The sequence below is a fragment of the Oncorhynchus mykiss genome, chromosome 5 (assembly GCF_013265735.2).
Source record: "Oncorhynchus mykiss isolate Arlee chromosome 5, USDA_OmykA_1.1, whole genome shotgun sequence".
Taxonomy (NCBI): domain Eukaryota; kingdom Metazoa; phylum Chordata; class Actinopteri; order Salmoniformes; family Salmonidae; genus Oncorhynchus; species Oncorhynchus mykiss.
In genome coordinates this window covers 56789142-56817129 of record NC_048569.1, presented here as the reverse complement: position 1 = coordinate 56817129, position 27988 = coordinate 56789142, and the positions used below count along the sequence as shown (strand labels likewise).

Sequence of the window (27988 nt, the reverse complement as noted above, 5' to 3'; positions counted from 1 at the left end):
CATAGCTGTAGGCAGGCAGTACAGTCCCTATAACATGTATTGCATGTTTTGGTAGCGCAAGCGCCCTCTATTGATCGGATGTATTGGCTGAGAGCTGAGTTGGTGGTTCCAGCTCAAACCAGCAGTATTTAGCTAGCTAGCTTGGCACAACCTGGGAGGGACTGCTAAAATGTTACCATTATCTATAAAAGACGACGAGTACAAGCCACCCAAATTCAACCTCCTCGCCAAGATTTCAGGATGGTTCAGGTAAATTGTCATATTTGTTTGTGTTCTTGATGTGTTTTTGTTAGGTCTTAATTAGCTTGTTAGCTAGCTATTTTGATTCTATGCTCACTGGCTAGTTTAATTCAGATGTGAAAAACATGATGCAAAAGATTATGCTGTAGTTACCTAGCTAACGTTAGCTACCAAAAACAGCTTGCTAGGGGTATGGGACCATCCACCTTGGTTGCTGACCAAATAGATATTTGTTAGTTAGCTCCATAGACAAACATAAGGCTAAGTTAGCTGTCTAGATAGCCAGTTAGCTTCAGATGCACGAATGGAAGTTCGTTACTTCCCGACTTACTTAGCTAGCCTATGGAGGGAGGGAGAGGGGGGGGGTTGTATAGTATTAAATATTTGTGTGCGGTCAACATGCGTGTTCAGGAAATTGATGCAATTTTGCACATTTGACATGGGTAGCTACTTCTCATTCTTAACTGGCTCTACTGTTTTGATGAGCGCAAGCTAGCAAACGTTAGTTAGGTGACGTTGGCTTGGTTGATAACTCGCGCTAGCTGCGACTAACTCAGTGAAATTTCTTTTTTTTCCCCCAGATCAATCCTATCTGATAAAACATCACGCAATTTGTTTTTCTTTCTCTGTCTGAATCTGTCCTTTGCTTTTGTTGAATTATCGTACGGCATATGGAGTAACAGGTAAGTTCCGTATCATTCGACGGGAAAAGCCAAAAAAACGCAACTCTTTTATATCAGGATGTGCCACGTATGTCTAAGCAAGCGTTGTACCAACAATGCCCGTTGCTTGCACTGGCTCCCATCAGTGGAACTGCACCACAAACTACATTATAACATCTAGCTAGACACATGTTATTCCCTGGTTATGTGTTTTGAAATGGCTATCCATCCTGATAGCTGTATTTTATGCATGGATTTCTGCCAGGACATCCTATCTGCAACATGTGTTCAAATTGTTGCCTGGAACCAGCTGCTGGGGTTAAAATGTCACTGTTATAAAATCCATGTGTTCCCATAGACAAGTAACTAGCCAATTAGAACTAATATGTGCAGTAATGTTTTATCAGCCATAACTTAGTCATTCATTTAAAAAAAACTTTGTTTTAGTGTAACTTTTACCCACGGCAATTGCAAAGCTTGGGGAGGATATCTGGTGCGGGAGACAGTCCAGTCTAACAAGTTTTTTGTTGTTGTGTGTGTGTGTATATGCTCTCAGTTTAGGTTTGATATCAGATTCCTTTCACATGTTCTTTGACTGCACTGCACTTTTAGCCGGACTTGCAGCCTCTGTGATTTCCAGGTGGAGGTCGAATGACTCATTCTCATATGGGTACGTATGCAGTCAATGTAGACTGTAGCTTCACTAGCAAAGGTAACGCCGCCTCCAGCACTGCTAAGGAGTCTCTGCTAATGTTTACATTTTGAAGTTTGTGACGTCTTACCAAGCGTGCATGATTACCTGTATTTTTGATCTTATGCCTTTATTGATATCCAGGGTTGCCAATCCTGCTGGTGATCGCAAAAATCTGCACCTTTAGTACATATTTGGATGTGTGTATTGCTACTAATGTAGCAAAGGTGTTGCACCTGTATGGAGTGATTTCAGTTCAAACTGAAATTGTATTTAGGTTCTATAATTCTGAATTAGGATTTTGAATTTGTAATGCACAAATGGAATCGTTGAAGTCCTAATTGACCTTGTATTTCATGATTTGATACTGAATTGAATGAATATTGCATTGAATGTTCAATAGAATGTCAAATTGAAGTTCAACATTTTTTTTATTTTCAGTTTCAATATGGTAGATATTGAATTCATTGTCTGTGTATCAAGTTTACAAACTATAATTTCAAGTTGATCAATATTTAATATATTCAGCTTCTCGGAGGCTTTCAGTTCTCTAAATTCAGATTAAAAAACCAGAGATGTAAGCCTGGTACTTTTCCAGACAGGAAAGGTAGTCAAAAGCTATCTGTTCTCCTCTGTCTGTGGTAAAGTTTCTGAAGCCAATGTGGCATGTTGAATATTTTTTTTCCAATGAATTTGCCTCTAATGTTTGAACCGTTTTGGCTATAAGCTATTATGACCCCATTCCTGAAGCTAACGCTCTTGGACATGGACGCGCATTGGACATGGATGCTGATCACAGGCCGCGTAGGACACGTTAGAAGGACGTGCCACAAGTTGGACCTCCATAAGAATATATTTAAATAACCCTGTCATAGCCTTTCTACGTCCTATTTAATTTTGCTCTTGTGACTGACTGGGTTTGAACCATGTCTCCTATATGTCACAAGACTGTGCCGATCCACTTAGATAAAGCCCATGGGGAGGAACTCAGGAAGCTAACACATGTCTGCAGCAAGGTTACTCCTCAAAAGAGCGTGGTTCATCGGACCACCTCGGTCACATTTCACCGCCCTTTGACCTCCTATTCAGAGATCACGGCACCAAACTGTCTGGGTTCGAAATCAGGCCTACCATTTTCCGTGGCAAACGGCGGCATAAGGATCTGTGCCCTCCATTTTAATGAGTGCAACAGAGGTGGTTTGGTGATCTATGCATGTGATGAGCAACCTTGCCTGAGACCTGAAGACTTGTTTTACTAATGGGGTTCTGGCCCAGGTATCCTGAGCGCCAGACAATGCAACTTTTCAGGTCTCAGACAAGTCACTCATCACATGAGCGTTGTCACCGAACCACTTGTGTTACACTTCACCCCCCTTTGACTTCCTTGAAGAGACCATCCAAGTCACAGGACTAATGCCTAGGCTTTAGTTCAGCAGGCCAACAGTCTTAACCCAGTCAGTCACATATAATGATGACCCTTGATGGAGACTTAAATCCACACGATATATGCGAAAGTATGTGGACACCACTTCAAATTTGTAGATTTGGCTATTTCAGCCACATGTTGCTGATGGGTGTATAAAATCACACAGCCATGCAATCTCCATAGAAAAACATTGGCCTGTGAAATTTCTGCCCTGCTAGAACTGCCCCGGTCAACTGTGCTGTTATTGTGAAGTGGAAGCGTCTAGGAGCAACAACTGCTCAGCCGCGAAGTGGTAGGGCACACAAACTCACTGAAGCGCGTAGCATGTAAAAATAGTCTTTCCTCAGGTTTCAACGCTCACTACCGAGTTCCAAACTGCCTCTGGAAGCAACGTCGGCACAAGAACTGTTCGTCGGGAGCTTCATGAAATGGGTTTCCATTGTGGAAATGCATTCTCTGGAGTGATGAATCACGCTTTACCGTCTGGCAGTCCGACAGACGAATCTGGGTTTGGTGGATGCCAGGAGAACACTCTCTGCCCGACTGCATAGTGCATACTGTAAAGTTTGGTGGAGGAATAATGGTCTGGGGCTGTATTTCATGGTTCGGGCTAGGAAATCGGGAAATCTTAGAGCTACAGCATACAATGACATTTTGTGCTTCAAACATTGTTGCACCAGTTTGGGGAAGGCCCTTTCCTGTTTCAGCATGACAATGCCCCTGTGTGCAAAGCAAGGTCCATACAGAAATGGTTTGTCGAGATCGATGTGGAAGAACTTGACTGGCCTGAACTGATCCCTGACCTCAACCCCATCAAAGACCTTTGGGATGAATTGGAACGCCGACTGCGAGCTAGGCCTAATCCCCCAACATCAGTACCCAACCTCACTGATGCTCTTGTGGCTGAATGGAAGCAAGTCCCCAGACCAATGTTCCAACATCTAGTGGAAAGCCTTCCCAGAAAAGTGGAGGCTGCTATGGCAGCAAAAGGGGGACCAACTCCATATTAATGCCCATGATTATGGAATGAGATGTTTGACGATAGGGAGTGTAACAGTTATCTATCTTATTTTTTTTGTGAACCATTAGCCAAAATAGTTGGGACGTTAGCGCCAAATTCATAGGCAGAAAATGTATTCAACATGCCACATTGGCTTTAGAAACCACCAGAAGCTCCTGTTTACTGTAGAGTTTAATCCTCTGTTCTCCTCTGCCTTTCCTGGTTGGCAAGGTACCAGGATGTTCTCTCTGGTTTTGAATCTGATTAACTTGAAATTATAGTTTGTGAACTTGATACACAATTAATGCAATATCTACCATATTGAAACTGAATATATAAATATTGAATTTGAATATTCAATTACATTTAACTCAATGCAATAATTCATTTCAGTTTCAAATCAAATACTATCTCAATTTATGAATGAAATTATTTCATTTGTGCATTACACGTTTTAAAAAAATATTACATTCAAATTCAATATCCTAATACAAAATTATGGAATTCAAATACAATTTCTGTTGGCACTGAAATAGCTCCCGCTGTTTTTAAGTCACATTGATTAGCCTCTTGTTGACCTGTGTGTACTGTACTTCCCTTTCTGTTTTCAGATATGTGAGGGCGGAGGTGTTGGCAGGGTTTGTGAATGGCCTGTTCCTCATCTTCACCGCCTTCTTCATTTTCTCAGAAGGCGTAGAGGTATGCCTCAGAACACAATGGGTTTGATTAGGAGTATTTCACATATTGAAAAGAACATTGATTTGAATGATTTTGATAGGCCTTGTCTTATATTGTCTAAGCACCTGTGATTCAACAATATTGTCACATTTTATTTAAGATGGCCAATTCTCAATAACGATGTTGATTTGACTGGTCTTGTCTCCTGCTGCATCTGACAGAGGTTTTTGGAGCCGCCACACGTGAATCACGATCGTCTGCTCCCCGTGTCTGTCGCTGGGCTGCTGGTGAACCTGGTGGGCATCTTTGTGTTCCAGCACGGGGGCCACGGCCACTCTCACGGAGGGGATGAAGGTAAGATGAGGACATCGCGCGCGCTCTCTCTCTCCCCGTAGTCACTTTACACATCTACCATATCACTCCATGTTTTCCTCATCTTCATTCTCTCGCAAGTGGTCACTCCACGCTTTCCTGATAGTCCCTGTACTGCTTCTATGCTAGGCCTAAAAGCATATAGTGTTGGGGTGGAGCCATGAGTTGATTCAACTCATGCACCCTTCACTTGTGTCCCCTAAAGTTCCTTTACTTGGTGGTCCCCCAAGTTGTTCTCTCAAATTCCCTCAGGCACACTGCCTAACCCCTTTCTGCTCTTAAGTCACCAGTCACTGTACACTTTTCAAACACTCTAATAGCTTGCCTCATATGTGGCGCGATACTAAACTCAGCAAAAAAAGAAACGTCCTCTCACTGTCAACTGCGTTTATTTTCAGCAAACTTAACATGTGTAAATATTTGTATGAACATAACTAGATTAAATAACTGAGACATAAACTGAACAAATTCCACAGACGTGACTAACAAAAAATGTATAATGTGTCCCTGAACAAAGGAGTGGGGGTCAAAATTAAAAGTAACAGTCGGCATCTGGTGTGGCCACCAGCTGCATTAAGTACGGCAGTGCATCTCCTCCTCATGAACTGCACCAGATTTGCCAGTTCTTGCTGTGAGATGTTACCCCACTCTTCTACCAAGGCACCTGCAAGTTCCTGAACATTTCTGGGGGGAATGGCCCTAGCCCTCACCCTCCGATCCAACAGGTCCCAGACGTGCTCAATAGGGTTGCGATCCGGGCTCTTCGCTGGCCATGGCAGAACAGACATTCCTGTCTTGCAGGAAATCACGCACAGAACGAGCAGTATGGCTGGTGTCATTGTCATGCTGGAGGGTCATGTCAGGATGAGCCTGCAGGAAGGGTACCACATGAGGGAGGAGGATGTATTCCCTGTAACGCACAGCGTTGAGATTACTTGCAATGACAACAAGCTCAGTCCGATGATGCTGTGACACACCGTCCCAGACCTTGACGGACAATCCACCTCCAAATCGATCCCACTCCAGAGTACAGGACTCGGTGTAACGCTCATTCCTTCAACAATAAACGGGAATCCGACCCTCACCCCCGGTGAGACAGTCCTGTCTGGTCCAGCGACAGTGGGTTTGTGCCCATAGGCGATGTTGTTGCTGATGACGTCTGAGGACCTGCCTTACAACAGGCGTACAAGCCCTCAGTCCAGCCTCTCTCAGCCTATTGCGGGCAGTCTGAACACTGATGGAGGGATTGTGTTCCTGGTGTAACTCTGGCAGTTGTTGTTGCCATCCTGTACCTGTCCTGCAGGTGTGATGTTCGGATGTACCGATCCTGTGCAGGTGTTACACATGGTCTGCCACTGCGAGGACGATCAGCTGTCCATCCCGTCTCACTGTAGCGCTGTATTAGGTGTCTCACTGTACAGACATTGCAATTTATTGCCCTGGCCACATCTCTTTAGTGTCCTATGTTTTCATAACTGTGACCTTAATTGCCTACCGTCTGTAAGCTGTTAGTGTCTTAACGACCGTTCCACAGGTGCATGTTCATTAATTGTTATGTTTCATTGAACAAGCATGCGAAACAGTGTTTAAACCCTTTACAATAGAGATCTGTGAAGTTATTTGGATTTTTATGAATTATCAGGGTCCTAAGAAAGGGACGTGTTTTAATTGTTTATTTTTTACTGAGTTTAGTTATGGCAGGAAATTGAGTCGCACTACCTGCACCCGACTTAAAGCTGCAGCACATGATATGCAGCTCAGTCTGCTGAGCTTCGCATCCAGTCGAAGATGACAAACACTCCTCTGCAATGGCCGTTTAATTTAGTTCACCATTCTGCAAACGTCATTGCTGCTGCTTGTGCTCACCTCAGCTCCACCTTTCGTGGTTTGCTCTTCTGTCTGTCAGGGGAGATTGACTCTGCTCTGCCTATAGTGTGGCTTTGGTCAGTTTGATTAGCTATATATGCTCTCAACAATTGAATGGGTAAACCTAACGGTTAAGGTTTACCCATTAAATTGGTGGGGACAAAGTGTGCAACTTTATTTTTTTAGAAATTATACAGTGCATTTGGAAAGTATTCAGACCCCTTCCCTTTTTCCACATTCTTACGTTACAGCCTTAATCTAAAATGGATTCAATAAAAAAAAGTTTGTCATCAATCTACACACAATACCACAAAAAAACAAAGCAAAAACAGGTTTTTAGATTTGTTTTTAGTTAATTTATAAAAAATTAAATAAAACGAAACATTATTTACTTAAGTATTCATACCCTTTGCTATGAGACTTGAAATTGAGCTCATCCTGTTTCCATTGATCATGGTTGAGATGTTTCTACAACTTGATTTGGAGTACACGTGGTAAATTCAATTGATTGAACATGTTTTGGAAAGGCATATACCTGTCTATATAAGTTGACAGTTCATGTCAGCACAAAAACCAAGCCATGAGGCCAAAGGAGTTGTCCATAGAGCTCTGAGACAGGATTGTGTCGAGGCACAGATCTGGGGAAGGGTACCAAAAAATGTTTGCACAATTGAAGGTCCCCAAGAACACAGTGGCCTCCATCTTTTTTAAATGGAGAAGTTTGGAACCACCAAGACTCTTCCTAGAGCTGGCCGTACGGCCAAACTGAGCAATCTGGGGAGAAGGGCCTTGGTCAGTGAGGTGACCAGAACCTGATGGTCACTCTGACAGAGCTCCAGGGTTCCTCTGGAGATGGGAGAACCTTCCAGAAGGACAACCATCTCTGCAGCACTCCACTAATCAGGCCTTAATGGTAGACTGGGCAGACGGAAGCCACTCCTCAGTAATAGGCACATGACAGCCCGCTTGGAGTTTACCAGAAAGCACCTAATAAAGGACTCTGACCATGAGAAACAAGCTTCACTGGTCTGATGAAACCAAGATTGACCTGATTGGCCTGAATACCCAAGCATCACATCTGGAGGAAACCTGGCACCATCACTAGGGTGAAGCATGGTGGTGGCAGCATCATGCTGTGGGGATGTTTTTCAGCAGCAGGGACTGGGAGATCAGTCAGGATCGAGGGAAAGATGAACGGAGCAAAGTACTGAGATCTTTGATGAAAACTTGCTCCAAAGTGCTCAGGACCTCAGGCTGGTGCGACACACAGCCAAGACAACGCAGGAGTGGCTTCAGGACAAGTCTCAATGTCCTTGAGTGGCCGAGCCAGAGCCCGATCAAACATCTCTGGAGAGAAAATATCTGTGCCTCATCCAACCTGGCAGAGCTTGAGAGGGTCTGTGGAGAAAGAATGGGAGAAACTCCCCAAGTACAGGTGTGCCAAGCGTTTACCGTCCTACTCACGGCTGTTATCGCTGCCAAAGGTGCTTCAAAGTACTGAGTAAAGGGGTCTGGATATGTGTGTGTGATAATTCAGTTTTGTATTTTGCAAATATTTCTAAAAACCTGTTTATGCTTTGTCTTTATGGGGTATTGTGTGTAGATTGAGGAATAAAAAAAAAAAGAGGCTGTAACGTAACAATGTGAAAAGTCAAGGCGTCGGAATACTTTCCCACTGTACTTTCCCATAGTCGGCACCTCTCCAAACATTGAGTGCTTTTTACAGAACACATTCCTCAAGTAGGGCGCACCCCCTAATAGACCCTAAACACCAAGACCAAATTATTAGTCATTCGCCTTTTTATGTTCAATGGAACTGACAACACAAATTTATTTGTAGGTGTAATGTGTGTTTTACGGTCTTTTGCAGGTCACAGCCACAGCCACTCTCTGTTCAATGGCAATGCAGGTCACGGACACAGCCATGGGGGTCATGGGCACGAGTCCAAACATGGAGATGGGCACGAGCACAGCCATGGAGATGGACACGGGCACAGCCACGGAGGGCACAGCCACGGACATGGGCACAGCCACTCCCACAAGGAGCCCCACTGCCATGGTAAGGCAACAGCACTTCCTAGCACAGAACCAAATGCCTGTAATGCAGTATGAGAGAATACTTTTGTTCTAGAATTGGTAGTTATTTCAGTGGCATCCAATGTTTTAAAATCTTCATTTAGGTAAATACGCAAAACCATTTGAGGAGAGTGAATGTGCAGTGTATGATTTGTGGCAACTGGCAACAATTTCCCAAAAATTGGGTTTTTGTCACAGTTGTTGGTGATTTTATTGAAGCCCATTTTAAATTTGTTTTCTGCTTCTGTGTGTTTGCTTTAGCAGTCCAATCCCAAATCAATTCCTAGCTGGGTCTGTGTTGATGCCTTTTAAAAAAAAAAAAAGATATATATATTTTTTTAAAGCTCTGCACACACTGGATAAGTTGCCCAAATGTGCAAAATTCCACCTTGCCTAAAACACTAGGTGGCGCTATTGCCACACTGCTGATGCTGTCTGCTCAAGGGGACTCATTGATGTCGGGGCAGGGGGATTAGTTTATTAGGCCTGAATGTTCACTATGCAATTCTTGACTGTTCGCTCTACTGTTGTCTATTGCTATTCACACAATTTAGTATTTGCTAGAACTTGATATGTGAGCTGGAGCTTTAAGCATATGTGGCAACACTTCACTCCCCTTTCGTTGTGTCCCAGCAGAAGTCTAGATGAACCTATCCATTTAGTTGAAAGGCTGTTGTAAATCTCATTTGTGGTTTACCCTGTTTTCTATAGTCAATACTAATTGTCTGCTGTATTTAATTAATGCATGAATTGTATTTTATTTCAGATGAACTGCACACGCCAGGGAAGGGCTCCAGCAAACAGATTTTGCAAGGTACTGAACATTGAAATGACTTGACTAATTTGATGCAGCTTTTTACTCGTCTTTGTTCACCTTACAGCCTTATTCTAAAATTGATTTAAAAAATATATTTTCCCTCATCAATTTGTACACACTATCCCATAATGACAAAGTAAAAACAGTTTATTTGTGTTTATAAATTTTTTTTTTTTATAATCCATTAACATAAGTATTCAGACTCTTTACTCAGCACTTTGTTGAAGCACCTTTGGCAGCGATTACAGCCTAGAGTCTTCTTGGGTATGACGCTACAAGCTTGGCACACCTGTATTTGGGGAGTTTGTACCATCCTTCTCTGCAGATCCTCATGTGTTTTGGCTGTGTGCTTAGGGTCGCTGTCCTGTTGTAAGGTGAATCTTCACCTCAGTCTGAGGTCCCGAGCGCTCTGGAGCAGGTTTTCATCTAGGATCTCTCTGCACTTTGCTCCGTTCATCTTTACTTCGATCCTGACTAGTGTCTCAGTCCCTGCCGCTGAAAAACATCCCCACAGCATGACGCTGCCACCACCATGCTTCACCGTAGGGGTGGTGCCAGGTTTACTCCAGACGTCACGCTTGGCATTCAGGCCAAAGAGGTGCCTTTTTGCCAAACTCCAAGTGGGCTGTCTTACTGAGGAGTGGCTTCCGTCTGGCCACTCTACCATAAAGGCCATAAAGTGCTGCAGAGATGGTTGTCCTTCTGGAAGGTTCTCCCATCTCCACAGAAGAACTCTAGAGCTCTGTCAGAGTGACCATCGGATTCTTGGTCACCTCCCTTACCAAGCCATTCTCTCCCGCCCTGTTGCTCAGTTTGGCTGGGCGGCCAGCTCTAGGAAGAGTCTTGGTGGTTCCAAACCTCTTCCATTTAAGAATGATGGAGGCCACTATGTTCTTGCGGACCTTCAATGCTGCATAAATGTTTTGGTACCCATCCCCAGATCTGTGCCTTGACACAATCCTGTCTCAGAGCTCTACGGACAATTCCTTCTAACTCATGGCTTGGTTTATGCACTGACAATCACTGTCAACTCTGTGCCTTTCCAAATGATGTCCAATCAATTGAATTTACCACAGGTGGACTCCAATCAAATGGAAGCAGGATGCACTTGAGCTCAATTTCGAGTATCATAGAAAAGGATCTGAATACTTATGTAAATAAGGTATTTCTGTTTTTTATACATTTGTAAAAAAAATCTAAACATGTTTTTTGCTTTGTCATTATGGGGTATTGTGTGTAGATTTCTGAGAATAATCCATGAATAATTATTTCTGAGAATAATGGATATGTAATCCATTTTAGAATAAGGCTGGTCCTTAACAAAATGTGTAAAGTCAAGGGGTCTGAATACTTTCCGAATGCACTGTATGTGGACTGTGCACAAACTATTTTGATCTTCTTAAAATATTTACTCACGTCAGACTTGGTAAACTACCATTCGACACCTCCTTAATGGGCTATAATGTATGTGAGATTGTAGGGATACATTTTCATTCAGTTCAAGGGAAGAATACTGTGGGGGGGTTATGCATAGATGATAGGGTACGGCTGCCTTGACATAGTAGGACTGCCTTGACATAGTCCTACTATCTGTTTGACAGTATTTCCAACATCTCTGCAAAAAAACCTTTGAAATGGTGTGAGATTTTATGGGTCTGGTAACTTGAATTTGGTGGGGAAATGTCAAGGCACCATTACATCTGAGAAAGAGTCCAGGAGCACTGTCACTAAACTCCTTTGTCCAGGCTTCTGTGGGAAAGGGCTGAAAGGATAAAGTAGTTTGTCCCTTTCACCCGGCACATAGAGAGCAATGAAGAGAGGGAGAGCGACTGGGCCTTTTGGGAGGCCTGCTCAGGGGAAACACTGGGCCCACACAGAAGTTGGGGTGGCGTAGGGGGCTCTGGAGAATGGAGGAGGTGGATAGGAGAGAGAAAGAGGGGAAGGGGGAGCTGACAGTGCAAAAGGTGACTTAACCACTGTTCCCTTTTGGCCATTGATTGAGGACCTTTCCTCTTCTTTGGGTGGCATTGTTATGAACCTAGAACCCAGGAGGTTGGTTGGTATTTCTTTTGTCAAATTATAGGTTATAGGCACAGTAGCAAATTATATTTTTTTCTTATTGACGTGCTCCTTTAAATACCTGGTAAATGCCTTTTTCCTCTTTTTTTAAAAATTTATTTTATGCTACAATGAATGTTACACAATAGTTCACAAAAGTTCTCAACTTCCGAAGGCTAACCCCAGCCAAACTCCAAAATGGAATTCCATTCATGTTGCATTTCAATTGAAGGACTAAACAAAAGTGGATAAAATGGAGTTATAAAAAAAATGGTAATTGCCCACTATTTAAATGTTCTGATACTGTATATACTGTTCTATATACTGATACTGTTCTGATACTAGTCATGGCCTTGACTGTTTATTTTTACTATTTTCTGCGTTGTAGAATAATAGTGAAGACCAACTATATGAAATGACACCTATGGAACCATGTAGAAACCAAAAAAATCTAAATATATTTGAGATTCCTCAAAGTAATCACCCGTTGCCTTGATGACAGCTTTGCACACTCTTGGCACTCTCCACCTGGAATGCTTTTCCAACAGTCTTGTAGTTCCCACATATGCTGAGCACTTGTTTTCCTTCACTCTGCTGTCCAACACATCCCAAACCATCTCAATTGGTTTGAGGTTGGGTGATTGTGGAGGACAGGTCATCTGATGCAGCACTCCATCACTCTCCTTCTTGGTCAAATAGCCCTTACACAGCCTGGAGGTATCTTGGGTCATTGTCCTGTTGAAAAACAAATGATAGCCCCACTAAGCACAAACCAAATGGGAAGGCGCATCTCTGCAGAATGCTGTGGTAGCCATGCTGATTAAGTGTGCCTTGAATTATAAATAAATCACTGACAGTGTCACCAGCAAAGCACCATCACACTCCCTCCATGCTTCACCGTGAGAACCACACATGGGAAGATCGTCCGTTCACCTACTCTGCGTCTCACAAAGACACGGTGGTTGGAACCGAAAATTTAAAATTTGGACTCATCAGACCAAAGGACCGATTTCCACCGGTCTAATGTCCATTGCTCATGTTTCTTGGCCCAAGTCTCTTCTTCTTATTGGTGTCCTTTAGTAGTGGATTCTTTGCAGCAATTTGACCATGAAGGCCTGATTCACGTAGTCTCCTCTGTACTGTTGATGTGTCTTATTTGAACTCTGAAGCATTTATTTGGGCTGAAATTTCTGAGGCTGGTAACTTATCCTCTGCAGCAGAGGAAACTCTGGGTCTTCCTTTCCTGTGGCGGTCCTCATGAGAGCCAGTTTCATCATAGCGCTTGATAATTTCAAGTGTAGTCGCAAAAACTTTCCCGATTGACTGACCTTAAAGTAATGATGGACTGTCATTTTTATCTTTGCTTATTTGAACTGTCCTTGCCATAATATGGACTTGGTCTTTTACCAAATAGGGCTATCTTCTGTGTACCACCCCTACCTTGTTACAGCATAACTGATTGGCTCAAACACATTGAGAAGGAGAGAAATTCCACAAATGTACTTAACAAGGCACACCTGTTATTTGAAATGCATTCCAGGTGACTAGCTCATGAAGCTGGTTGAGAGAATGCCAAGAGTGTGCAAAGCTGTCATCAAGGCAAAGGGTGGCTACTTTGAAGAATTTCAAATAAAACATTTGGATTTGTTTAACACTTGTTTTGGTTACTACAGGATTCCATATGTGTGTTATTCATAGTTTTGCTGTCTTCACTATTATTCTACAATGTAGAAAATAGTAAAATTAAAGGAAAACCCTTGAATGAGTAGGTGTTCGTAAACTTTTGACTGGTACTATATATATCTATATTGTGTTTTGCTGCGGGACAAATTATTTGTAGATGAGGATGATATGAAATACTTAAGACAGCCCATGTTGTTTTACAGGGGTGTTTTTACATATCGTAGCTGACACTCTGGGCAGTGTGGGAGTGATCATCTCAGCGCTCCTGATGCAGAAGTATGACCTGATGATCGCTGACCCCATCTGCTCCATGTGCATCTCCATTCTGATCGGAGTCAGGTCAGTTGACCTCGCACAGTAGTACGATTCCCAACAGGCCACACACTAATTTCTACAAATATTCCCGCAAGCGAGAAACTTGAAGGCCATCGTCACACTGCTGCAGGAAAGTACCACACACACACACACTCAGGGCTAGATTTACTGTGTATTTTTCACCAGTACAATTTGGAACTGTTGTTTTCAGGATGGATTTAAAATGCCTTCAAAGTAAGCTCAAAACAGTAATGTACTTCTCTTTTTAGGCATTATTGCCTTTGTTTGATTTCTGCACTGGTGCAGCCACTTCATTAAGCACCCCAATAGATATTTTTTACCTCACTTTGTTTTCGCCTTGCCAACATAACAACCGAACACCAGAGCAATTTCACAAGAATCCCCATCTATTGAACGCTCCACATGTAGTGCTGAACCCAGGGAATATTGCACACTGGCTTCTCCCATGATGATGAGTATTGGTATTCTGCTATTCAGCTAAATGTCTTTAAGGGTGGGTCAGTCTCCACCGTAGACCCACTTCTCCTGGTGCTGCAGAACAAGATGAAACGACAGAGAAGGCAAGCATGCATTCGGGCATGTTGTCTCACCACTTCAAATTGGCCACTGTTAATCTTTCTCAAACGCTGCCAACACCACTGTAAAGTGCAGAATTACAGGACATGTACAGTGGGGTGGAGTCTTTGTGGCTCCCAGAACATATGGCATCCCAGAAATCATGCTCCGTCCTGCTTTGTAGCATTCTTCAAACGTTTACTGCCAAGATGTTGCTAAGTAGACTTTTTATGCAGTGTAAGAGTCATGCTCTCTACACTAAATAATGCCCAGCATTGATTTGAATGTTCTGTGTAGCCTACATCTGACTTAGGGAGCTTTAGTAAATATGCTCATGATTTACGTCAAGCTTCAGGAAGTTTCAGCAACCAGTAAACTTAAACTGGTATTTAGTTCTTAGTGGCTCTCCTGCTCATGTTTTTCTCAATTCTTCACTGTCCTCTGTTAGTCGTACAGTAGTGACAAAGTGGTTGGGGAGAGGGCCCCATTATGCAAATGTAAACTCAGTGAGTAAAGCCTCTCTGGTAAACTTGTTCGCCATCTCTGTCTTTGAGCCTTTTCTTTCCTCCTCTCTGGAATGTGGTCGTGATCTGTGACGGTTCCGTTTTAAATATGTGTGAACAAAGCCATCCTTTTTAGTGTGGCTTTCTCCCCCTTGATCTGCCTGAGTGGGGTTTTGTCCTTGAGACTTAAGCATTTTTCCTCAAGTTTTTCTCGATAGCCATCTGAAAGGCAAAGAAATTAACAGTTCACATGTTGGACAATGAGAACAAACGAACCCACCTAGGCTTATTCTACAGCATGTTGCATTCCATCTTGGAACCGAGCGAGGCTCGTAAAAGAGCCATTTCAATACAGGTGCGAAATGGAACAAGTGAGGGAAGAATGAAGAGGGAGAGGAGCAAATAAAATAATGAAGCAGATGTGAGCCCCAAAATAAGTAGCGAAAAACATACAACTAACCTCCAACGTTGTAAAACCACCTAATCCGCGGCTGGTATTTGGCTATTATTTTCAGAATGTTTGTACTTCTTGTTTTTGTTAAGCGGCTGGACAGGGAAAAAATGGAGAGCGAGAGAGTAGTCAAACAGGGATTGGAAAACATTTCCCCTTTGTGGACATTTTGTTGGACCCCACCCAGATGGTTGTGCGGGATCGGAGATTAATTTCCACGGGCCTTGATGCGTGTTGTTTTTGTCGTGAATATTTGTTTTTGTTTTGAGTGTAATCACCTTCCTGTTAGTTTAAGTTCTGTGTGAAGTTATTTTGGGACCTCGTATTGTGATATCTTGATAAAAACCTTTAGCACTGCAATGAGTGCTGGATTTATTCCAGAACAACGCTAAATGAAAGAGTTGTGTAATTACTTGAAGTATATTCCCCACCGTTCTGGAATTGCCATCATCCATTTGTGGGATTCAAGATTCAAACAATATTGGCCTACAGATATCATTTTTCTATTTGATTACCCAGTGAAATGGACCGTAGTTCGATCTCTGTTATTGGACCGGCAGAAGGACAGTAGGTTGTTTGGAGAAATGGAAGTCAGTGTGTGTGCTCCCTGAACCTCAGCTGGTTGACCATGTTTTATTTTATTTTGCTGACATTGACCACATTTGGAGGCAGGAGGACTATTAAGGGGGGGGGGGTGCAGTTTTCCCATCCTCCCTGAACAGCCATACTTGGAAGAAACCTTTGCAGCTTGCAAAAACTACAGAACCAAGCACAGACCCTTTGCACGTGTGTGTTTGCCTTGGGCCGTCCCAGTGTGTTTCTTTGTGTGCCTCGGTCAAGGCCTGGTGGCTGCTGGCCTCGCACCAAAGGGGGAATATCTGGGTTGGCTGTGGACAGATGGAACAGTCTGTGCAGCCTGTGATTAGAGAGTGGAGAGAGGTGGTTAGAGGCCCCTGCGGGCCCCTTGGCTCTCTCTGTGGGGCTGTGGGTTAGCTGTGGCCTTATGTGGGACTCTGCTGCTGGGACCAAGAGCCCGGCTGAGGCTCCTCCCTCCCTGCTGGAGGAAAAGGCTGGGTAATGACTCCCAGGTGAAAGCCTGGAAACCAGATAAGGTAGGCGTGAATAAATTAGGACACTATGTAAATACGAGTACTAATCAAGGCCTTTTGGGACAGTGATTTGGCTCATTTGAAATGAGGATAACTATTGGAAGGATGTTAGAGACGACGGTGTGCTAAGATGAATTGGCTTTAGTGTGGCAACTCATTGTTAGATGTTTGAACAGTACATACCCAGGTGCCATACAAAAGTACATTGATTACATATAACGGGTGAGTGCTATGCGTTAACTTGAATGCTGTTTATTTTGACCCAATTATTAAAGGCTTGAAGTTGAAGCATTTAAAAAAAATAAAAAAATAAATACAATTCATCACTTCCAAACTCGTACATAATTAGTCATAGTGTACTCTTACCTTTGACCTCTGTTACATCATTCCCTTGAGGTATTGCCTTTCATGAACTAGACTTGGCAGAAGAGCCAACGTGTTGGCTGGTAATGAAGGTGAGGGCTTGAGGTTAGGTAATGAGCCCTTCCTCCACATAACCACTGTGAAAGCCCTCCCCTTTCTGATGGGGAGGGCCTTGTGTTTTCAGTGTGCCCTCTTTAATGCTGTCACGTTTCCTTGAGTTGAAAGATGGAAAGGGCAGAAAGTTGACACTACATTCGGCAATTCTTGACAATAACCAGGTTTTCATCCAACTATCTAATGCAGATGAATTACCTGACGCGTAAAAAAAAAACTTCACAACAGGGCTGATGGAAACAGGACATGTCTGTACAATTTCATAAATGTCGACACGCCATTTGTTCATTCGACGTGGTGGGATCCTGTTGGTAAAATTAATGATGATGATCGGTGCTTGGCTGCCAATTAGCAAATACAATTATTGCTCTTATCCATATCTCATCATATAACCTGTCCACTTTATCAGCGAACTTCTCGAGAGCATGCGTCAAAACAAGACTGGGCAAATTTGCTATATTATCGTTCAAGTTTGATAAAACCATTGGTAGAGTTGAAAATGCGATAAAACAAATTTATTTTAAGAGTTTATTTATTTTTAATGCAGAATTTTTAATATTCGCATAAAAATCTGTCGCCAATTGGATAGAAACGTAGCTACTTGTCGGTTTCATTCATTTTATTACATTTATTATTATTTTTTAAATGACAATGTAGAGTAGTTTCGGCCTCCCCTGTCTACTAAACCACACCATTTTGTTTAAGGTAACCATCCTAGTGTAGCTGACTGTAATAATAGGTTTTTCATGCTCCTTTGAATCAGAGGGACTTCTGATGGTTTTAGATGTGGGGAGATTTCACTAGCATGTCATGCTTAACCCACATGTCCTACATTGCCATTGGCTCTCTATTTAATAACAGGTTTACATGTTCTTTTGAATTGTTATTTCACCTCTTTTCAGTGGCTTGGGTCAGTATCGTGTTCAAGGCCATGCGTCTGAGATTTATGTATCCATCTTAAACTGTTTTCTAACTTCTCAACCCATGTTATCCATGGCAGGTCTGTGTCCTTTTTTAGATGTTCTCATGATGAACATATGCTTTCATTCAGAACGGGTGGATGTAGGCTTAATTTTCTTCTGGTCTTGTCGTGGTGGAGCTTCCATAGTTTTGCTTCATTGTTCAACTCCAAGACTGTTCGCGCCAAGGCCTTGAAGAATGTGGGTCTGACTCCCCCTCTTTACAACTTGGGGAATTCCAGAACAGTGTTGACACTTTGGCAGCCCCTCATTGGAAGAGCATTATTTTCCCCATTGGGAAGAAATGGGATTTGCTTCAACCTCATCATGCAGTAACGTCAGTATGTCAAATGTTGCCTACTGTTTAGTATTGGTTGCCTGGTGAGTGCGATGTTCCCACTTTATTCTTTTTTTTTTGGTGGTAAATCACCCTTGACTGAGGGGTTTAGGCCTCTATACTGCTCTTGCTACTGTTATTGAATGACTGCTTATATCGATAGTACTTAGTGGTTGATTTATTGTGTGCCTTGCTGAAGATCCTGTACTTGTTAGACGTCCACTAATTGGTGAGAAAAGGTTTGGTGAATTGGTTTCCAAGATGCCAATACCAGCGATGTTACACATTGGCGCTTTGAGTCTTGGTTCAAAGCTTGAAATCGGGGGACTCAAATGCATTCCATGGAGGGCCTAGTGTCTTCTGGGGTTTTTTCTTTTCAATTAAGACCGAGACAACCAGGTGAGGGGAGTTTCTTGCCAATTAGTGATCTTAATTCTTCAGTCAAGTACAAGGGAGGAGCGAAAACGCTTCATCGATACGTATGCTATGATGCTGGTAAAGTTGTCTCGCACCTACAGTGCTGGTCATAAAAAAAGCTAGCTCGCTCATGGATGCAAACAATATTGTTCCCCAAAAACATAGCAAAACGACATCATCTGTTTTCAGTAGCTATAGTTAGCTAGCTAACTATATAGCTGTAACGTTAGCTTTGGGCAACAGGGTTAAGTATATTTTTTTGACACACAAAGACCCAAACGGCGTTCCATAGTATATGTCGTGAAGCTAATAGTAGTGACGGTATTACTGTAACTCCGGTAGGGCAACATCTGAAAAATAGATCACTTGGTAGTGTGTACCGGTGCTCAACCAGTCGGTGTCAAAACAGTTGATTGTCAAGGGCAATGAATTCTATTCTTGGCTTTAATGGATTTCGTCTCGCTGAAATTGTGTTACTTTCAAATGACCGCTCTCGATCCACACAGCTTACATGGGCTAGTTTAGGAATGCTGTATTGCACGCATAGCGCATCATTTTATGTGGCGTCATTATGTCATGTACCTGTACGTTATATAGGTATGCACGTCAGATTTGACATCGGTTTTCCATATCGGCGTTAAACTAGACATCGGCTGATACCGATGTTGGCATTTTTAGCTAATATCGACCAATTCCGATATGTTCATCGACTATATTGTGCATCCCTAATACAAATGTTGAATTCATATGAAGTAAACTAATGGACAACAACACAGGCTTTTACTTCTAGCTTATACATTTTACAATAGTTATATTTTGTTTTTAGTCCCATCCTTCAGCTACTAGTTGGTTTTTGATTCAATGCAACTTCATGATTGAAGACAGTATTGCATTCTGGAAAATATTATAGAATGTTTCTATAATTTACCAGTATGTATTCAATATTTTCATTAATCAAATCAGGGAGCAAAACAAAGACACAAGCTCCTGACTCTGAGATTCTATACTGTTGGTTATTGGCTGCTTCCACAGTAGCATACAGTACATGGTTCAGTACACCACACGTATTACACAAAATGCTTCTGTGTGCTGAATTGTTAAGTGTGTTACCACAGCGTTTACTGGCCAGGAGTGCTGAACAGTCAGGAAATGGATGGATCACTTAACGGCTCCTCATTTGGCTACTGTTAATGTCAGGCTGGCACAAATAAAAGCTTCTCTAATTGCTGCCCATACCTTCATAATCGTAACTAGTCAACTGGGGAAGAGGAAGTCACTGGCATTTCACAAGATGCCTTTCCTTCCACTTATTACCAAATATTTTTAGACATTGGCCTTAAATTTCCCTGCGGAAATCGAATTTTAACATATCAAAATCCCCCTGTTTAACCCTCTAGATTGGGGGGGTTCTAAGCTAACATATGGAATTGTTTTAAGATGGTCATACCAAGGATTATTTAGCTATTTGATTTTGAATAGAAAGACTCCTTTTTAAGGTATCTAAAAAATTATATATACAGTTGAAGTTTACATACACCTTAGCCAAATACATTTAATCCCAGTAAAAATTCCCTGTCTTGGGTCAGTTAGGATCACCACTTTATTTTAAGAATGTGAAATGTCAGAATAATGATTAGTGATTTTATTTCAGCTTTTGTTTATTTCATCACATTCCCAGTGGGTCAGAAGTTTACATACACTCAATTAGTATTTGGTTGTATTGCCTTTAAAATGTTTTAACTTGGGTCCAATGTGTCAGGTAGCTTTCCACAAGCTTCCCACAATAAGTTGGGCCCATTCCTCCTGACAGAGCTGGTGTAACTAAGTCAGGTTTGTAGGCTTCCTTGCTCGCACATGCTTTTTCAGTTTTGCCCACAAATGTTCTATAGAATTGAGGTCAGGGCTTTGTTGTCCTTAAGCCATTTTGCCACAACTTTGGAAGTATGCTTGGGGTCATTGTCCATTTGGAAGACCCATTTGCGACCAAGCTTTAACTTCCTGACTGATGTCTTGATGTTGCTTCAATATATTCACAATTTTACTTCCTCATGATGCCATCTATTTTGTGAAGTGCACCAGTTCCTCCTGCAGCAAAGCGCCTCCACAACATGATGCTGCCACCCCCGTGCTTCATGGTTGGGATGCTGCTCTTTAGCTTGCAAGCATCCCCCTTTTTCCTCCAAACATAACGATGGTCATTGTGGCCAAACAGTTCTATTCTTGTTTCATCAGACCAGAGGACATTTCTCCAAAAAGTATGATCTTTGTCCCCATTTGCAGTTGCAAACCGTAGTCTGGATTTTTTATGGCGGTTTTGGAGCAGTGGCTTCTTCCTTGCTGAGCGGCCTTTCAGGTTATGTTGATATAGGACTCATTTCACTGTGGATATAGATACTTTTGTACCTGTTTCCTCCAGCATCTTCACAAGGTCCTTTGCTGCTGTTCTGGGATTGATTTGCACATTTCCCACCAAAATGCGTTCATCTCTAGAAGACAGAAAGCGTCTCCTTCCCGAGCGGTATGGCGGCTGCGTGGTCCCATGGTGTTTATACTTGCGTACTATTGTTTGTACAGATGAACGTGGTACCTTCAGGCGTTTGGAAATTGCTAACAAATTCACTACATGGAACAATAGATGGTTTCAAAAAACATCTAAAGGAAGTTTGTTTTGACGTGTCTGTGATATATAAGAAAGATCAGGAAATGTATTTATCCCCTTAGTTTAAATGTCTAAAATATCTCCATATATACTTCCATTCATTTAAAAAAAAAAAACTGGTACCAGGGACTTTCAGACGAGGCTTGTGGGTTTCCTAGAGCAAAATGGGGAGAGACACCTTTCAATAGTGGTCATAACCGTTTGGATACTACAGACATTTTCGTGATGTCTCATGGTCTGACAAACACTGCTCTAGCGCTGTCACGTTTCACTGCAGATACAGAAGGGTGATATCAGTGTATTGAGAAGCAGCCCATGGAAAATCTTGTCTTAAAGAACAGACCGACGTAAACAAATCTCTTTCCTATTTGTTTATTTAGCTTCAATTCAAAGACCGTTTTGAGAAAATGGTTGTCATTTAAGTTATTACAAAATGACAGTCAAAACAAAAAGTTCATGGCTGTTATAATTGTGGAATACATGTCATAAATAAGGAGTCAATGTGTGACTTTTTAAAAATTTCTTCAAAGGTTCTCTTTTCCCGTCGGCCATAATCAAGTCTTTGATTTCATATTAACACGTTCGGTAGGGGAACGTTGGCTACATTTCGACCGGACCCTTAAGACTCAAAGGCAACGCTGAAGAATGTAGAAGAAGAATGCCGACGAGCTGGTTAGTGTAGTGTGCTACTAGCATGTAGTGCAAGGAAGACTGTAGACGTGGAGGAAGAGCAAAGGGAAAGTTTTGCCCACGTTGACATGGACTGAGTGGGGCTTCTGGTGGGGTGTAGGGGATTCAGGGATAATGACGGAGTGAGTGGGGTTTTGGGAACGGGGAAAGCTGCCAAACCCTCTGATGGCTCACATATGCTGTGGTGGTCGGCCTTGTGGCTTTGGTATAGGGGTTAGGCGGGACATGCAATGGGATTCTTTTAAAACTGTGGCCGCGAGATGGTTGCGAGGAGACAAAAGGAAGGATCAAGAATGGCTGACGTGGCACTGTCCAGCCTCATGAAGTCATTGTTCAACTATGCTAGTAGTCTCGGCTGCAGCCAGCTAGGGTCTGCAGTGCAGTATTCCTGCTCACTGAAAGCAGCTTCTGTGACTTCCAATTCTGTATGGTATGGCCCTACCTGCATAGTCTTGAGTACCAATCCCTTTGGCAAGCTTGCCACTCCTTGTCATTGATAAAGAATTAACAAAGTCAAAAACAAACATTTAGCTGTTAGCTAGGCACGTTGTTTTAGATTTTAAGCCTCAAAATAAGATATTTTGTGGTTCTAATTGCAGTATGTATTTACACTGAGCTAGCAACTTTTGACAGGATTGTCTGGGCAAATACGGTTTCTTAGCAACCGGATACCAACGTGAAGACTGGGTTTGCCAGGTCTATCCCAAATTTCTAGCACAATCACCACTCAATCTGCCCACAAGGTTCTTGAAAAACTAGCCCCAAAAAATGGATGCACAGCGAGAGGAGTTGTCATATTTATACAAACCCTTTCCCCATAACGTTATCGAGCGAATTAAGGAATATCAACATAAGAAGCAAAACTCTGTCATCAATATAATAATTATTGTGAGCTAACGTCATGTAAAAGGAATTTGAATAAGCCGGGAGAGAAGATAATTTATCTTTATTAAACTTGGCAGATCATTTTCCACCAGTGGATGTCATTTTAACTCGTTTGACTGCTAACATTTGAAATAATCCCTTTTCGCATAACTATATATAAATCCGACAGGAGAGTTTTGAGTGATGAAATTTGGACAGAGGATCGCAATTGTGCCATCATTATGAGCCAGATGTGAAGACTACAACCCGTTTTATAAATGGCCTATTTGCACGATTGACTTGTCATTTCAAATGGCTAAATCTGGGTTTATGATTAATTATATTTTGCATAGCTAGAAACAGGTAGCCTGTAGCCCCTTATAGGCCTACATAATATGGTCTACAGTAGCCTGGACAAGTGCTTGTGTTGCCCAATAACCTGCTGGAATAGGCTACTGAGGATGGTGTCATTTTTCAATCGTTGAATCAAATATTAATAATATGGATATGAACTGAATAGGCCAATGCTTGTCTTTTTTTTTATTTTAATTTGATTTCTTACCTGTAGCCTAAGCTGACGCTTTCTATCAGCTGATCAGCAATTGCTATAGAGCTTTGACCATGATCACAATTGATAACTTCCAATTTAATTAACTAAACTTGGCCATTAATAATTGCATAACACAACGCTACAACAACAAAATGAAGTCATACGATATTTACAAAATATTTGCTAGCTGCAGTTAAGCTACACAAGTGGCACATTGATTTGCAATAACTCCAGAGATTTTGTCATTTCAACATTTTATTGTATCAAATGGTAGGCTACGGTAGCCTATAATGACATAAATCAATAGGCCACTTGATGGTCAACATATGCAAACGTTTCATTGTGGACTTTTCCCAATAACCGAAGCATGCAAGGGAGTTCCAGAACTTCCATTTCAAATTTCCACTCGCGCAGCGCTCAAACCCTTCGCTTGATACGGTTTTCCGTAAGCAAAGGGAAATGCAGAATTTTTAATATTCGCATAAAAATCTGTCGCCAATTGGATAGAAACGTAGCTACTTGTCGGTTTCATTCATTTTATTACATTTATTATTATTTTTTAAATGACAATGTAGAGTAGTTTCGGCCTCCCCTGTCTACTAAACCCACACCATTTTGTTTAAGGTAACCATCCTAGTGTAGCTGACTGTAATAATAGGTTTTTCATGCTCCTTTGAATCAGAGGGACTTCTGATGGTTTTAGATGTGGGGAGATTTCACTAGCATGTCATGCTTAACCCACATGTCCTACATTGCCATTGGCTCTCTATTTAATAACAGGTTTACATGTTCTTTTGAATTGTTATTTCACCTCTTTTCAGTGGCTTGGGTCAGTATCGTGTTCAAGGCCATGCGTCTGAAATTTTCCTGTAAATTGGGCTACTTTGAAAACGGGTGAAAATGTATTGGTCGCGGGTTTTTGGGGTACTTCTAAATTGCACTGCGGCAGCCATTGCATTTCTCTTTTAAAAAAAATATATATATATATATTATATATATTGCAATGTGTGGGGGAAGAAAAAAAGTGACGGTTCCAATATTTGCATAATCGTTGTGATTATGAGCTCTAGAGCTCATTAATGTTCATATTTGAAGATGGCAGAAAGGACATTTTCTTTGGCACATGACATGGAGTACAGGGAGTGGATTAGCCAAAGACTGGTACCTAGGCTACCACCTACATGCCTAACCAACCAAGCAAGCTGTCATTGTCCAGGGTTCATATTGTTCAGCGTGACTTGTGCCCCAGAAGCACAATATCACTTTGGCCAGATGTGGCATGCCTTGGCCCTGGGTCTGCCAGTGTTGACAGGAAAACGTTGGGGAAGTAAGTCACGCTATTTTTCTCCCTTACCCTCTGTGCCACAGTGTAGTGCCTTTGTTGAGGGAGTCCATTGGGATTCTGATGCAGCGAACTCCGCCCTCTCTGGACAATGCCCTGCCAGAATGCTACCAGAGGGTAAGTGCTGCACAACCATGCCTCAACCATACCCTCACGTCAATGCTGAACATGTTAAATGTTTAACAAGGGGAAATGGTCATATAAATCTAGGTGTGAACTGTGTGTGTTTGCAGGTGCAGCAGTTGCAGGGTGTGTACAATCTGCAGGAGCCTCACTTCTGGACCCTATGCACAGATGTCTACATTGGCACAGTCAAGCTGCTAATTGCACCTGACGCTGACAGCAAATGGATTCTAAGCCAAACGCACAACATTTTCACACAGGTAGGAGAGGAACCCATCCTTTTGTAATGTCAGACGGTCATTCTCCTACAAATACACACACTGATTAGCCTGCAGCTGATGGGAAACCACAAAATCACTAACATTGGAACATGTGTAATTATTATGCAATGGGTGGGTCTAATCCTGAATAATGATTGTTACCACTGGCTAAATCGATGATGCCTATTTACTCTGTTCCATCTGACTGTGCAATTCACTGTCTCATCAGCCCAGCCATATAAACTTGATCTCCACTAAAAACCATATAGACATTCTCACATTTCTAAAACTAACATTTAGTTTTCAACAGCAGAGTTTTGTATAAACCTTGCTGTCTGACATTTGCAACATTGTTTCAATATTCGATCTCCAGCTGTCCCATAGTAACATGTAGGGGTCGGGACGGGAAGACAGCGTTTCTCAGCCAGTCAAAATCATGAATCAGCTGGCATCATTTTCATGGATATATATATATATATATATATATATATATATATATATATATATAAACAAAGAAATGTAAATTGAAAAAAGGTAAAAATGAAACGAAGTGCAACTAGTTTGCAGTCTTTACAGCTTCAGTGTTTGAAGTGATTGTGTTGTTGGCTAGCTCCTTTGAACAACAGTGTCCTGACGAGAGAGCACATTTTCTATGCCAGGTGAAATCGCGCCTCATTAGCTCATTGTTATGGATGTATCCAAATAAATGTCACTAGAAAACAGCTACTGTTATTCTTTTGACGTGACTGGAAGTTAGCCGTAGTTGCCTAGCTAGCAAGCAAGCAAGGGATAAGAACGTTGCCAGCCAATATGGCAATGGAACATTTAAAACAGACTACTGGGTCGCATCCATAGATAAAGAACAAAGACTGAACGACTTGGTCACGTCTCTGACAACCGAACCAATAGAACAAATGACCAGCGGGCTTGGGTAGCAACCATAGATGTGTTGGGACTATATCTTGTGGCTGGATGAATAAAATAATGTTAATGAAAACATGTTGGTAACCCGTTGTATAAAAGTGATAATGCCCTTGAAGCCGGTGTTTGGACGATATATTGGCACATCCTCCAAACACCGGCTTCATCACTTAAATAACCGCCAACTGGTCGGCAGCCTAAATGATGGTTTATGGACAGACAATCGGTCTATTCAAGTCCAGGTGGAAGGTTTGAGAAACAAAGAGCTCTGCCATTACCACTAGACCATCATTATCATTAGAATTACATTACACCTGTACTAGGGACAGGCCACAGAAATGTCAGACATTAAATGAACCATCTTCACTGTTGTGACAGGTGTTGAAGCAAATCGTGACTGGTTTTCTCCATTGTACTTGTCCACAGGCTGGAGTACGACAACTGTATGTCCAGATAGAAGTGGCGACGATGTAGGACTCGTTCCTCGTATCTCCCTGGGACCAAAGCCTCTGTGCTGCTGTGGGGTTTCCTCCCCACCCTTTCCCCCCCTAAACCCCGCATCTCTTTAAAGTCCATCACAAACCAAGGACCAAGACGGAAGCAGCTACAGGACAAGTACACTGACTCTTGAGAGGACACAAGAAAATGGGGGAAACCAAAACTTGCCAATTATGATGCGCCGTCTGCGGGGAAAACGAGAACTTTGCACACACCCACTTACACACTTCCTAAACAGTAGAATGGGTGGATCTTAATGTCAGAGACCTATTTTGGTTTTATCATTCCCCCCCCCCTCTCCATTTTAAGATGGGATTTTAATTAATTTGTAACTATTGTCTGCGTTAAAGTACACTTCAATGGACATTCGTGTTAAGCCCTGCAACCATGTAAGATTCATAGATAGTCTATTTTTATACGTCCATATGAGTCACACACAATTAACATGGGGCATATTCCATTTGGCCATTTAGTTGCACTTTGCACACTTGAGCCGTTCAACTGTCATTCTGGGTTTCTTAAGTGCCTTTTTCACCAAATCATGGACTGGAATCATGTCCCTCCAGACCCAAAAGGAATCAGATGACCAACATGGGTCTTGTTATTCCAACCCCTTGATCCAGCATCCCTTTGAGGGTTGTCATGGTATTTTTCCTAAGGGAATATTGTCATAATTCCCTGGACGGCACAGTGGTTTTATTTGAACCTTGAACAGCTGCTTACGACCTTGTCAAAGAGGATGGTTAAAACCGATGTAAGCCTAAAACCCATGATTTCATTGCCCTCATTGGTCTTACTTTAATGTAATGGGCCAAGTGTGCAGTTGGCCAGTTCCATTCTTATTTTGAAATGTAATAAATGATTTTACTGCATATAATTTAATTTCTCTCATTACTGGCAGAGGTTGAAATTTTGATGTTTTGGCACAGATTGTACATTCGAGAGAAGGTGGCGCACATTTTTAAATGTCTTTTGCTCAGTTTGCGCTGTCATCCACGATTTCTTATCTGTACATTTTTATTTTTGACAATGTCATTAAATTGTTGCATATCAAGTAGGGCTCGACTATCTGTAGCACTGAAGAGCTACAGCTATTCAGCTTTAGCAGAGACTGCATTCACGGTCAACGCTGCATATTTCGGCTCAATTGGAAATTACCTTTTTTACATTTCAAAAGCTGAACTTCAGCGATACGAGCCCTTTCCTCCTCCAGATAATGTAAGGGAGTTGCCGCCGCCTTTTAAAAACTATCCAACTCAGGAACTAGATGATGAATTTTAAGTGTCATTTAAGCACATCAGTATTAATAAATCAGTGAAATATATGCTTTGGTCTATGTAAGAAATATGTTAAACTCTTAATTCTGGT

General features: G+C 42.0%; 1 protein-coding gene across 3 annotated transcripts; it reads left to right on the top strand.

Moving 5' to 3' along the window:
• Window positions 1–64: 64 nt before the first annotated feature.
• LOC110524101 (zinc transporter 7) lies at window positions 65–27497 on the top strand. 3 transcript variants are annotated; one of them, XM_036977917.1, is made up of 11 exons: window positions 65–249; window positions 822–923; window positions 1459–1572; window positions 4631–4718; window positions 4919–5051; window positions 8806–8994; window positions 9778–9825; window positions 13773–13908; window positions 24845–24935; window positions 25052–25196; window positions 26544–27497. In XM_036977917.1, exons 1-11 carry the CDS (start codon window positions 170–172, stop codon window positions 26594–26596), a joined length of 1179 nt encoding a protein of 392 aa, XP_036833812.1. In that variant the 5' UTR covers window positions 65–169; the 3' UTR covers window positions 26597–27497. The 3 variants fall into 3 exon arrangements, with proteins under 3 accessions (XP_036833812.1, XP_021459117.2, XP_036833813.1); XM_021603442.2 differs by having other exon boundaries at window positions 67–249; window positions 25052–25201; window positions 26549–27497; XM_036977918.1 differs by lacking the exon at window positions 65–249 and having other exon boundaries at window positions 1464–1572; window positions 25052–25201; window positions 26549–27497.
• The last annotated feature ends 491 nt before the right edge of the window (window positions 27498–27988 follow it).

Excerpts from the sequence above, each read along its gene's own strand:
- LOC110524101 (XM_036977917.1), top strand. The coding sequence starts at position 170 with ATGTTACCATTATCTATAAAAGACGACGAGTACAAGCCACCCAAATTC. Across the intron at positions 13,909-24,844 it reads TCCATTCTGATCGGAGTCAG|TGTAGTGCCTTTGTTGAGGG; the intron begins GTCAGTTGACCT and ends TCTGTGCCACAG. Across the intron at positions 25,197-26,543 it reads CCAAACGCACAACATTTTCA|CACAGGCTGGAGTACGACAA; the intron begins CACAGGTAGGAG and ends ATTGTACTTGTC.